General features: G+C 37.5%; 1 protein-coding gene and 1 pseudogene across 3 annotated transcripts; both read left to right on the top strand.

Annotated features, from left to right (window-relative positions):
• Nucleotides 1-28: 28 nt before the first annotated feature.
• On the top strand, nucleotides 29-3,944 carry LOC148153126 (uncharacterized; annotated as a pseudogene). The gene is made up of 3 exons (XR_015761875.1): nucleotides 29-242; nucleotides 2,882-3,220; nucleotides 3,662-3,944. The product of XR_015761875.1 is annotated as an uncharacterized LOC148153126 (transcript).
• Nucleotides 3,792-13,483, top strand: LOC148153125 (uncharacterized). 2 transcript variants are annotated; one of them, XM_088002021.1, is made up of 9 exons: nucleotides 3,793-3,927; nucleotides 5,626-5,746; nucleotides 6,032-6,349; nucleotides 7,037-7,312; nucleotides 8,556-8,828; nucleotides 11,327-11,605; nucleotides 11,843-11,944; nucleotides 12,014-12,042; nucleotides 12,332-13,483. In XM_088002021.1, exons 2-9 carry the CDS (start codon nucleotides 5,710-5,712, stop codon nucleotides 12,407-12,409), a joined length of 1,392 nt encoding a protein of 463 aa, XP_087858147.1. In that variant the 5' UTR covers nucleotides 3,793-3,927; nucleotides 5,626-5,709; the 3' UTR covers nucleotides 12,410-13,483. The 2 variants fall into 2 exon arrangements, with proteins under 2 accessions (XP_087858146.1, XP_087858147.1); XM_088002020.1 differs by having other exon boundaries at nucleotides 3,792-3,927; nucleotides 11,843-12,042.
• Nucleotides 13,484-13,779: the final 296 nt, after the last annotated feature.

Raw genomic sequence — 13,779 nt, 5'->3', positions numbered from 1 at the left:
TTCTATTTGTGGTTTTAGTTCAGTTTCTAAAGAAAACACAAGACTGATAAGAGCAAAGATACAGAATACATGCTGGGTGTTGGTGTGAAGCTGTTTTTATCCTTTAATTCAGCCACAAACAGGAAACATCATCAGTGTTTTCAGGTCTGCAGCAGAGAAAAGTCTCTCAGTTCAGCAGCTGATAGACGGACAGGAGATGTTGGTTCTGGTTCTGGTTCTGGTCGTTGTGCTCCAGTTTGAAGGTAAAGATCTGTTTTCTTTCACATGAAGATGACATAAGTTAGACAACACTTTGGTTGATTGTGACATTTTGTGGAGAAATAAGAAAAAACATAATCTTAAGGAAGGAAACATTTTTAATACAAGTCACATTTAGATGAAAGAAATGCTCAGAAATGACTTTCATTGTTTAAACATCTGATCTCTCAAGGGAATGAAGATATAAATTACCATAGATAGTTTATATATAAATAGTTTGTAAATATAAGTGAATATAGTTTGTTACCATGGCGGCGCCCTATATGGCTTCAGCTCCCGGTAATACAACCTATTTATTGTTTAAGTCAATATTTCCTGCTACAACAGCTCAGAGAAACGGCGCAGGAACAGTCTATGACCGTCAGACTACTGAGCAAATTCAGTCGTCTGGACTCCATGAATTTGGAGACACAGACAACTTTACAAAGCCTTGGACTTTTCAGTTAGATCAAGTTTACTACTGAGGCACCAGAGAAGGCATGAGAGAAAACAAAAGTGAGGATGTCATGGTGGACTTACAGCTGAGCTAAAAGCTAACCCTTTCTGATTGCCACTTCCCTCCATCTTGCTTCCTAACATTCGATCCATTGAAAGCAAATTGGACAACCTAAAGCTGGATTTAACCACCAAAAGGAAACAAACTGCTGCATTCTCATTTTCTGTGAGACGTGGCAAAACTCATCTGTCCCTGGTTGCGCCATCAGCCTGGATGGGTTAGCAACTTTCAGAGCTGACAGGAGCCATGCTCTTAGTGGTAAATCCAGGGGAGATGGTGTTTGTATTTACATTAACAGCTGGTGTAACAATGCCACCCTGATCTTCAGTCATTGCTCTGTGGACATTGAGTTCATGATTGTGAGATGCAGACCTTCCTATCTACCCCGGGAATTTACGACCGTTATCATTTTTGCTGTCTACGTCCCGCCCAGCGTCAACACCAAGCAAACACTGAGTACTATTTACCATGCCAACACTGACAGACAATCTAGATACCAGGAGGTGTTTTTAATGCTGCTGGAGACTTTAACCAGGCTAACATGAGGACTGTTCTTCCTAACTTCCATCAACATGTGGATTTTCCAACCAGAGGAGAAAATACGATGGATTTGGTCTACACCAACATCAAGAAAGCCTTCAGAGCAACCCTGCCCCTATCTCAGCTCTACAGATCCTCTTTCGGTTATGCTCATCCCACCATCACAAAAGAAAAGCTTGTGGTGAAGAAGGTGAGAGTGTGGCCTGAGGGAGCTACGTCTGACCTGCAGGACTGTTTCGAGTGCACAGACTGGGGCATTTCAGAGAGGCCGCTACACACGGACCTGGAGGAGAATGCAGAGTGTCAAACTACATCCAGTGGGGTATGGAGAAGCTTACAGAACAAAGTCCATAGTCACACGGGCCAACCAGAAACCTTGGATGACTAAGGAGATGTATACTAGGCTGAGGGAGCGAAATGCTGCCTTCAAATCTGGTGACATGGCTGGACTTAGATCAGTGAGGGCCAAACTAAACCGCTCCATCAAGGCAGCAGAACAGGCCTACAGACAAAAGATCCAAGGTTTCTTTCATGATGCCAGCAACACCAGACAACTCTGGTCAAAACTGGTCTCCCTGGGCTCAACCCTCCACTGTGCAACTGGCTGCTGGACTTCCTCACCAACAGAACCCAGTCTGTCCGTGTGGGTAATAACACCTCTAATGTCATTCCTTTGAACACTGCCCCCCCAGGGCTGTGTCCTGAGCCCCCTGCTGGTCACCCTGATGGCCCTGTTGATCCAGGTTTAACACCAACCACATCATGAAAAGACATCGTCAACTTCAGGAGGTCTTGACCCAACCACAGACCACTCCTCATCAGCGACAGCAGTGGAGATCGTTAGCAGCACTAAGTTCCTGGGGGTTCATATTACAGACAACCTCAGCTGGACAACTCGCATCACTCCACTGGTGAAAAAGGCACAGCAGCGTCTGTACTTTCTGAGACAAATGAGAAGAGCTTCCTTCCCCCCCTCCCATCCTCTCCACCTTCTATAGAGGAGCCATTGAGGCCCTGCTGACCAGCAGCATCTCCATCTGGTCTGGGAGCTGCAAGGCCTCAGACCGGAAGTCTCTGAAGAGTAATGAAGACAGTGGAGAGGATCACTGGTTCTCCACGCCCCTCTATCCAGAACATTGCATCCAGATGCTGCTTAGCCAGAGCAAACCAGCTCCTCTGACTCCACCCATCCTCTCCATGGTCTGTTCATCTGGTTGCGTCTGGCAGGAGATTCTGTAACATCTGCTGCAGAACAGTCAGACTCAGAACTAGCTCAGAACCAGCAATCCCATCACTAAGACTGTCTGAGACTGCTGGAAAATGCTAAGTTATATATATTTAGCAATATGTTATTATTTGTATTTTATGTAATTATAGGCACACGTGTGTTTGTGTGTGTGCTTCGGTGGCCAAGCTATGACATTTCAGTTATGTGTCTTTGTGCAATGACAATGAATAAAGTCTAAGATAAAGAAGTGAAAACAATTAAACATGTTGGGGAAATAACTACACTTCTGATTTTACCTTCAAGTTTGTTTTTAGTTGGATGAACTGTGTAAAAATTTAACATCTTTGTTTCTGCTGCAGGAACCAGAGGAGGAGAACTTCATCTCTATCACAGAGAAGGAGAAAATATTGTTCTACCTTGTTTGTTATCATCTTCATCATCATCTTCATCATCATCATCATCATCATCTTCATCATGCTCTGCTGTTTCCTGGCTTTACAACAGAGATACAAGCGCAATTTACTCAGAGGTTAGAAATGGAAAAGTTGTTCAGAGTTCACCTCGAGCTTCCAGGTTAAAGATGGACAGCAGCTGCTCTCTGACCATCAACACCATCGATGATGATGATGATGCTGGAATCTTCATCTGTAGACCTGGAACCAGTACCATGTCAGATGTGTATCTGAATGTTTTAACCAGTGAGTATTTAGACCTGAATGGTTTAACACTCAGACTCTTTCCTTCTGATCAACTTGGTGAAATGTTGGACCGATGTTTCCCCGCTGGGGGCCAAACTTTGAGACATCAGAGTGAACGTCATGCTGTGGAGATGTTTAGATTTAATTAGTTTATCTTGTATTGTGTAGTAAAATGTTTACTCTCACCACTGAATCATTCATTTTCTAGATTATTTATTTTCCTCTGTCATGCTGATGAAAACCTGATCAATCTACAAAATCAGTGCAGAAGTAACATAGAGACAGCTCTTAAAATCTAATCAAAATGTTCTCTTGTTACTATTTATTTTATTTTCTACATTCTGCAGTCTGAGTGCCTCACCTTTTACTAAGATTCTCACTTTGAAGAAAGTAAATTTAGCATCTTTTAGACTGAGACAACAATTATTGTTTTCCTTTCAGTTTCTCCATCCTCACCAGATCCAACAAACGGAAATTTCACATTACACTGCTCTCTGAGAAGATACAATGGCTTGGATTCTTGTCCAGAAAACAGTTTCCACTGGTTGGATGAGGCAGAAAAAGAGCTGACTGAAAGTTTTGGGCCCAATTTAAGACAAAGATGTTTTTCCTCTCTAACTGTGAAGCGTCAGATCGACACCAACAGAAGATTCACCTGCCAGTTTGAGGAAACGGAGTGAAGGTTGAAGCTCACTACCAACCCGAAGGTATGATTATATTATGATAGTTTTCACTCTATATAAATGTATTTTCAGTATTAAAAATAGTAAAGAAGATGGTCCTCAACCAGATTACTTTGGCCCCAAGCCCATCACGGTGCTAATCCCAAATTAGCTGCCTACAGTCCTTGACTGCTCAAAATATCTCTGCAGAGGGAGAAACCACACACAATGTCTGCAAGATGCAAGATTTCTCTTTCATTACCAGGAATTACAGCATAGTAGCACAAAGTCCCTCCCTTTACCACATGGGTGATCAGTTTACAATCTATTGGCAAATCACAAACTACATCTCAGAAGATTCCTCACAGCGCCAAAAGGGAGAGTCACATTATATTGACTTTCTAAAACCTTGGACTGACCAGCTGCGGATGGGAAAAATGCAGGAAAACCTGTGTGAAGCCAACAAACCAATCATTTCTAATACCACAGCACTGATGTAAACTCTCAGTAGTGGAGCTGCAGCTCCTCCAGGCTGACAAAGTTAGAAACCTGCTGCAGCTTCTCTGTTCAGGGTTCAGATTTCAAGACCAGCTGAAGATCATTCAGCAGCCAGAGTCCTGCTTGTTGGATCAGATTTTCTTCCACTGATTTTAAGGTGGCAAAGTTTGTTAGCGTCTTCTTGATGTTTTAAACTTTAAACTCAGAATTCTTCATACAGATTTTAAACTGCTGTAATTATATCAATCTGGAATTGACAGAACAGTAGTTCTGAGTTTATTTGTATTGACTGTTGATGTGTTAGCATCCATTAGCAAAGTCAATACACACTGAGTGCAGTGAGGCTAACGTAGCCTAGCTAACAGGAAGTGACCTAACTCATGTTTCCATGATGGAAGCTGGTGAAGTTGAGTGTAATGCAGAGAGATGAGTCGATTCTCAGAGTTTCATCTGGGAAGGTGAAGTTCAGAGAATCTGGACTTTGAGGAAGTTTTACATTCTCCACTCTTCAGATTCACATCAGGCCTACAGCCAAAGTTTATTTAGTTTATTCAAGTTTTGGTTAATTATCTGCTGGTTTAGGTTTAAATCAGGGAGTGTTGAGTCTCTACTTGGTTTTTATTGACTGGAAATTAGAAAGTGGGAGATTTTATTACACAGTAAAATATTTTGAGCTAATATAGAGTCCGGTTAATACCAACAGAGCATTCTGGGATATGTAGTACTGAATGGTTTGTTTCCCAGTGATCCAGCTCTAGCTGACATGTTGAATGTTCTCATGGACCAAATGTGACCCACTGCCTGAGTCTGAAGCCTCTGCTGGAAGGATCCAGTTGGACCTGATTGGATTCTGTTCCGACTCGGTTTGATTCTCTGTCTGCAGAGTCTCAGAGCTGCTGCTGTTGGTGGACTGACTGCAGCTCATTAGAATGAATCATTGTTCCTCTTTGTGAAGGAAATGACAACAAGCTGTAGTGAAAGTAATAGAAATAAAAAAGAAACATTGTTTTATTTTCTTTATAATCAGATCCTACAGCTAAACCATGACTCACTTTAGTTCTTAGTGTTACAAAGTGAATCAGTTCAAAATTGATTAAATGTTCATTTCTATCTAAAGCTTGTAAAACTACTTCCTTCTATTTGTGGTTTTTCTGTCAGTTTCTAAAGGACATAAATGTGACGACAGCAGAGTTACAGAATACATGCTGGGTGTTGGTGTGAAGCTGTTTTTATCCTTTATTTCAGCCGCAAACAGGAAACATCATCAGTGTTTTCAGATCAGCAGCAGAAAAAAGTCTCTCAGTTCAGCAGCTGATAGACGGACAGGAGATGTTGGTTCTGGTTCTGGTCGTTCTTCAGTTTGAAGGTAAAAATCTGTTTTCTTTCACATGAAGATGAGAAAAATTAAAGGGAACTTTGCTTCACTGTCATTTTCATGGAGACATTAATGTAAAGTATCTGCAAAGTAAACATGTCCTGCATGAGAGAGAAATAAATGCTGACAGAATTAACTTTTTTGTCCTCAAGACTCAACAATGTAAAAGTAATTCAACACCATGAAAAGACGACTAACACATTTATAATTTTACCTTCATGATTGTTTGTGAAGAATGAAATGTGTAAAACTTTAATGTTTTTGTTTCTGCTGCAGGAACCAGAGGAGAAGAACTTCATCTCTATCACAGAGAAGGAGAAAATGTTGTTCTACCTTGTAACAGTCCGTCATCGTCTTACCCATGCTCCATTATTTACTGGCTTTACTACAGAGATACAAGCAAAACTCACTTAGAGGTTAAAAATGGAAAAGTTGTTCAGAGTTCACCTCGAGCTTCCAGGTTAAATATGGACAGTAGCTGCTCTCTGACCATCAACAACATCACTGCTGATGATGCTGGACTCTACATCTGCAGACCTGGATCAGAATCTCATCCCTCCTCAGATGGTTTTGTGTATCTGAGTGTTTTAACCAGTGAGTATTTAGACCTGAATGATTGATTTAACTCTCAGTCTCTTTCCTTCTGATCTACTTGGTGAAATGTTGGACAGATGTTTCTGACATCATCAGCTCTGATTTCCTTTTTCTCTGAACCTTGAACTTCTTTGGACTTTAACATGAGGGAACCTCTCAGTGACCTGATGCAGTCGGAAGGTCACATGTTGTTCAGTCAGAGAGAAACGATCATTTATTTAGAGTCAGCCAGACATTACCCATCAGTCCACAGAGAAGGAGGAAATGAAGCTTGCAGTGAAGTTTTAAAATTTATTTCCTCCAACCTCTGTTGCCTTTCTGCTACTTCCTGTCTGATCTGGGGGCGGGGCCAAGCTGTGATGTCATCAGGAAGTTGCTCATCAGAGTGAACGTTGTGCTGAGGATGTTTAGATTTAATGAGTTCATCTTGTCTTGTTCAATATTTGATCACATCGCTGAATAATCAACTTTCTTCCATCAAGCTGATGAAAACCTGCTCTGATCTGTAATAATGTAAATCAATAATCAAGTAAAATGGAGAAAACATTTTAAAAAAAGTTATTATTTATTTCACATACATTCTGCAGCCTAAGACTTTATATTAGAATTCTCACCTTTGAGAACCTTAATAAAGTTCTCAAACTTTAAAGTTTTATATTGAGAAAACTGTTTTATTTTCTCCTTTAGTTTCAGATTCTGATCCAACAAAGGAAGATTTTACATTACAATGTTCTCTGTGGAAATACGGAGGATTGGATTCTTGTCCAGAGAAAAGTTTCCGCTGGTTGGATGAGACAGGAACTGAACTGACTGGTAAAACTGATGATCGCAGCTCAAGACAAAGATGTTATTCCTCTCTAACTGTGAAGCATCAGAGCGACGAGAACAGAAGATTCACCTGCCAGTTTGTTGAAGGAAACAAAGTGAAGGTTGAAGCTCAATACATACCACCTTTTTTTAAAGGTACAAAGTATTTTATTTACAGAATAAATGAGATAAACAGCAGGAATTACTAGAATATTATGATTATTTATATTTTATATAAGTTATATGTGGTTATAATTTTTCTTTGTAGACAGCTTAAGTATATTTCAAAACAAGTTTTCTATCTGAAATAAAACTTGCTTTATTTCCTCTGAGAAAAAAAGTTTAGAACTTTTTTATTTCTGCTGCAGCTTAAGATCAGTGAAACATCCTTCATGAAACAAAACAATTTACAGATACTGAGTGTGATTTATCAGAATAATAATAATATGAATGTGATTCATATTCTGTTGTCACTCTATTGACTGATAACTGAATAATTAAGCTTGAATTATAAAATAATAATGTGTTAATAGTTTTAAAAGTAAATCAGATCCACTGGACTGATCAGTGAACCGTCTGAATGTTTATGTGGAACAAAGTGACCAGAGCAGCGTTCTGTAGGGAACCTTTAAAAAGTGACACCAAAACAAAGCAGCAACTTTTAGAGGCTGATAGAGATGAAAAAGATGGAAAGATGAAAATGATGGAAAGAAGGAAGTGAAACACACAGGAAGAGACAGATAAGTGTGTTAAACAGAGAAATGCTGGTCAGTTTCCAGGTTAGATAATAAACTGAGTTTTAACACAGAGACACTAAATCATCCAGTTCTTCAGGAGAAACTGAAGTTTAAATGCAAATAAAAAACTTTAAATCTAATGAGCTTCTATGGGATTCAGAAGTTACAGTATTGTTAGATTTGTTACCTTTTGAATATATTTATATTTATTTTAGCTACTAACTAAACAATATTACATATCAAATTTCTTTTCCTCTTATTTGACTGGCAGAGAGAAAATAAACGAGCCGATTTCTGAAGTTTTCTATAAAACTGAATGTTTGATCTAAGAATGTTGATCAAAATGATTGTTTCTGTAAATGTGTGAGCAGAAACTCAACCATCAGTGGGAAACAACAATAATATGTTCAGATCTGTAGAAAAACCTTAAAGGCTGATAACAGGAGCAAGAAATGATCAAAGTGGAAATAAAAACCACTTAGAAAAATGTTTGACTTCAATGTTGACCAGTAATATATTCTTTTATTAAAATATTGTAAAATATTATTTTAATCTTTTTAGAGATTCTATATTTCCAGTGAATACAATCAGAACAACAGAGGCTGATTCTGTATTATTAATAACTAAACAGAGTAAAATATTTCTCTGAATGTTTTTTCCAGTCCATCTCTACCACAGAGCTGGAGATGAAGCTGTTCTGCCCTGTAACAGACCTTCATCATCCGACTCATGTTCCTCTGTTGACTGGAAATATGGGAGAGATGAAAACATGAATAAACAGGAAGTTCATAGAGGAATCGTTCAGAGTTCACCTCGTTCTGCCAGGATGAGTTTGGACAGAAACTGTTCTCTGATCATCAACAACATCAATACTGAGGATGCTGGATGGTACAGATGCAGTTATAACACAGATGTTCATCTAAATCTGCTGATCAGTGAGTATCTAAACTAATGACTCTCTACCTGCTGATTTCAGTTTTTCTTAACCCTAAAATCTCTGTTTGGATCTGAATGTTTAGATCATGATGTGTTTTTATCTGAGTTCAGTCAGAACTGGATCTGGATCTGTCTGGTTTTAGAGACTAAACTAACCTGATCAGTTCTCTCATTATCATGGTATTTATGTTGTAGTGGTTTAAGTTTTATACATGGGCGTAGGTTTGGGTAGGGACGGTAGGGACATGTCCCGACCAATATTCACGGGATATGAAAAAGTCCCGACCAATTTTGCCATATTGGCTCAAAGAACGTGGATCTACGATCTTTGATTAGCAGCAACAGGCGGTGCGCGGAAAGGAAGCTTCTTAGTTTGACATTTATTATGAGCCTCCGAGACCGTGTCGGAACGGTGCTGTCGGGGGGGGAGTCAGTTGCTGTGGGGGTGGGGGGAGGGGGAGTCAGTTGAATCGTCGGACGTTCTTTGATTAGCTGCAAAAGGCGGCGGCTAGCTGGGCACACGCGTCTCCTTCTGAGTCTCGAGACCATGTCGCCACCAAAAAAGAAAAGGACAGACATTAGAAGTTATTTCGCTACGTCGGCTGTAAGTACAGTGAGTGGACCCATAAGTTAGATATCTATCACGCAACGCATTTGTTGTAAAGTCCGGTGTTTAGTAAGGTCAGCACTGAATGTGAGGTAGAATAGGTCTGTTAATTATGTAATATTTTTTCTTTTTTCTTTTATTATTGATTTCTTCTTATCTGCAATTGTGTTTGCTGTATCTAGAGGATATTTCTTTTGATCTTACTTGTAACGTTTGCTGAATTTTGTAAAGGAAAAATTAAAGTGTTCTTGAACTGATCTGCTGAGTATGACTGTATCTGGTTGATTCTGGAGAATAGGGACAAAATGGGTTTTAATTTTCCCATATTTTTTTAAAATTATTTCTCAACCTTATGTATGCAAATATGACAAATAATGTTTAGAAAATATGAAGATGCTAAGGTACAGGCTCCCAGTTGCGAATTTTTAAAAAAAAATTACATTTTTAATCGACCTGACCCAAAACTTTGTCATCACCATCTGACAAAAATAAATCTAAAATGATTTTTAAAATACCCCATTAGTGATATTTTTACTCAATTTACAAATGCTTCTCAAGAAATAAAATAAATATTATTTAAAACAAAAAACAAGAAAAAGTCCATCTGATGGAGTTGACAGTGCATGACGGAGTTGACACAGAACTGAAGGTGGTGACAAATTAGTGAGTAAAATGAAAAACTTGGTACATGTGAAGTAATGCAATTCATGTAAAATACATTAAAATGAATTAGTTGCACAATTAAGTGAGATTTGACAACAATTTCACTGAAAGAGTCAGAAAAACTCTGACGGAGTTGACATCTGACGGAGTTGACGAAATGCCAAACTACCTCAATTTATATGATGTTATTCTGAAGGAGGCCATATTGTAGCTCGTCAGGTCCATGAAATCTTTACATTATACCAAAATTAAGCTTTTATTTCGCAAAATTTCATCAAAGTTTTGTAAATTGTCAGTTATGGAGTTGACACATCATGGTTGTGACAAACAACTTAGGAATAAAACAGAAGAAAAAACTAAAGAATAACTTAAGCTAACCGGAGCTAACTAGCCCTCCTAGCAAAGGAAAAGAAAAGACAACGTCATGGGGTCCTCAGAAGTTCTGGTGTCCCCCAATAATGCCTGATTTTTTTACATTCTTTTCATTTCTGACGGTGTTGACAAAAACTAAGGACAAATTTCAACGGAGTTGGAAAATATCTAAAAATTATTTTTAATTCAATTTATCGATACTTTTATAATTATTTATATGACTACTTATACTTAATTGTCATAATATATAATTTTAGTATTTCTTTAATTGTTTTAAACTATAAGAATGTATTGAGTTCTGCTCCTGGACAAGGGCTTTTACAGGCATCATCCACCGACTACAATGTTTAAAATAAAAAAATATTCAGCAAAAAAAAGAAAAATATACATTGTTGTGCTCACATGACCCAGGTTAGTTTAGTTAGATATTTGAAAAAAATATATTTTGTGTATATTTTATTCAAATTTCATGCTTTATCCATAGGACCTGTTTTGTCCCTATTCTCAAGAATCACTGATACACAAGATGTATGATATGGTTATGGTTGGGGGGAGGGGGTTATTAAGCCAATGTGGTTTCCCCCCCCTTCTCAAAAATGTTCGGTGCTCTTGGGCATTTCACTGTGCTGCGGGGGGGTGTCAAGGTCCCCACCAAAACTTAGACCGAACCTACGCCCTTGGTTTTATACTTATACTTTCAGTGGCCAACCTTTATATTTACTGTCAGATGTTTGTCTGCAATGTCTTAAGAAAACAGTTGCTGTTCATATCCATAAAAATAAAAATTATCTTCAAGTTCACTTAAAAAAATCTTTCTTTATCTTTAATGATGAAATATTATTGTGTTTCTTTCAGTCTCTTCATCTCCACCAGATGCTGATCCAACAGTGAATAACTTCACATTAGAGTGTTCTCTGTTGAGATTCAGTTCTTCAGGTTCTTGTCCAGTTAAAAGTCTCCTCTGGGTGGATGAAACAGGAAGTGAACTGACTGGTGAAGGTGATGGATATAAATCAGGAGGACAGTTTGGTTGTGTTTCTTTTCTCACTGTGAATCTTCAGAGCAGCAGAAGATTCACCTGCCAGTTTGTTGGAGGAAACAAAGTGAAGGTAGAAGCTCACTACCAACATGAAGGTATGATGTCTGATTTTTATGAAGAAGTTAAAATGTTGCAATGAAACTTTCCACACATCAGTTTTTATCTCCAGTTTTCTTCTCCATCATGGTGGTTCAGGTTCTCCTGGTTCTGAATGTGGATCCAAAGTCTCAGACTCTCAGATTGATGTTCAGTCCACCATCATGTTGAAACTATTTCCTTCCTAAACCAGATGAAAATGATCCAATCAGGTTGCTGCTCCGTCTCCTCCTCAGGCCCCCCCGCCTCGTCTCCTCTGAGCTTCATCATGTTGACTCTGAAGATCACAGGACTGATCCTGATGGTTGGACTCACTGTTGGTATCATCAGAACCAGAGGTGAGGAAACTCAGCTACCATGGAGACAATTTACACACTTTAATCACTTTATTCTGTTTTTCACTGCAGGAAGAAAAAAGCCTCAGAAAGACATTAAAGTAAGAGAAACAATCATGATGAATACATTCATAGACCTTTTATATGTAGATTATAAATTACAAACATTTTGACTCAGACTTGAAGTTTCCAGCTTGTAACATTATTGCTTTTTAGCTTTTTAGAAGAAACGGAAGATTTATTGATCTTAATGTGTAATACTGTACTTTTTAATATTAGTAATAAATAGATCAGCTGTTTTTTCTGTGTTATCCTTTATAATGATTTGATATTTATCTTTAAATATTCATTTTGTGTCTTTTATCCAGTCAATATGTTTTTTTCTCTCAGGTTCGTTTTGCTGCTGATGACGACACAGTGGATTATGAAAATGATGGAGAACGTTCTGCTGCCGCCGCACTGCACTGAGCTTCATCACATCAACTGCAGTTTATAGAAAACAATGTTTTATTTTATTTATATCCCAGTTCAAAATAATCTCTTGTGTTGCCTTAACTTCTCGGTAGCATTTTAACTGTTCAATTCAGTTTTTTTAATACGTATGAAAACCATCATAAATATGATAAAAAGCTGTTTGTAAAGACTAAAAACAGTTTGAGATGAAAAGCCTATAAAATATGAAAACATGTTACTTATTTCTGTTTAGTGTAAATAGAAGCTTTGATACATATTCTGTTTTATTGTGAAGAAATCATGTTATTAAAAGGAAGTGATGTGGAGCATCAGAGATTTACTGATCTCTCATTGGTCGATGTGCAGAAAGTGGGAGGAGAGAAGAGAGGAAACAGGAAGTAAAATATGGAGATTACTTGATTAAAAATTTGATAACTTCTCTTTAACAAACTTTATTGATTACATGTATAATCCATTATAGCTCAATGAAAATATTTCCCATTTTAGATACAATTTTATCAACAAGTAGACCATAAAGCATAAACTTGAATTTAAAAATTAGATTCAATAAAAGAGAAACATTTTCCATGAGCATGTATGAATAAATATGAGAAAGAGAAACTTTAGAAGAATGAAACATTTAATTAAGGAAATTATTAATATACATTTGGTTTAGTTTTCATTAATTTCAAACTGAAATTAAGGAATTAATCAGAAATTCATCTTATTTACTGAATATAAAAGCTTTAATCATTTTTGCTGTCAAAGAGGGAAACTTGATTTCCTTGGACTGGACCCAGCTCCACTTATCATCCAAAGGTCTGAATGAACTTAAAGCAAAATAAATGTTCAACATCTTCCATCTCATTTTCACTAAATATGCTGCAGATAAAAACTCCTTTAAACTTCAACATGATTTATTATTTAGTTAATTAGAACTGATTCAGAACATTTAATTGTAAATCTTTCACCCATGGAGAGAAAGAATAAGATAAATATTCCTGCTTTATTTTAACAATGAGCTCAAATATAATTTCTTTGTTTCTGACTTGGAAAAGCTTGTTTATTAAAATAATTCTGATAAATTTATTTGTGACATTTTTGCATCAGTAAATGTTTGTTTCGATCCAGGAGTAATTTATGATTTCATCAGATTTTCTTCCACTGATTTTCAGTTAAGTTTGTTAGCGTCTTCTTGATATTTTAAACTTTAAACTCAAAATTCTTCCTACAGATTTTAACTCTCCATCATGTTTTAACCTGCTGTGATTATTTCAAACTCTAATTGACAGAACAGTAGTTCTGAGTTTATTTGTATTGACTGTTGATGCGTTGGCATCCATTAACAGTCAAACACTGAGTGCAGTGAGGCTGACCTAGCCTAG

This window comes from Poecilia mexicana, unplaced genomic scaffold (assembly GCF_051168715.1).
Source record: "Poecilia mexicana isolate PSO_F unplaced genomic scaffold, ASM5116871v1 scaffold_21, whole genome shotgun sequence".
NCBI classification, from domain to species: domain Eukaryota; kingdom Metazoa; phylum Chordata; class Actinopteri; order Cyprinodontiformes; family Poeciliidae; genus Poecilia; species Poecilia mexicana.
Note: the sequence above shows the minus strand (reverse complement) of the source record. Positions and strands in the feature narration are given on the sequence as shown.

Coding starts and splice junctions, on each gene's coding strand:
- LOC148153125 (XM_088002020.1), top strand. CDS start 5,710: ATGTTGGTTCTGGTTCTGGTCGTTCTTCAGTTTGAAG. Junction 11,606..11,842: donor AGCTCACTACCAACATGAAG/GTATGATGTCTG, acceptor TCTCCTCCTCAG/GCCCCCCCGCCTCGTCTCCT. Junction 12,043..12,331: donor AGCCTCAGAAAGACATTAAA/GTAAGAGAAACA, acceptor TTTTTCTCTCAG/GTTCGTTTTGCTGCTGATGA.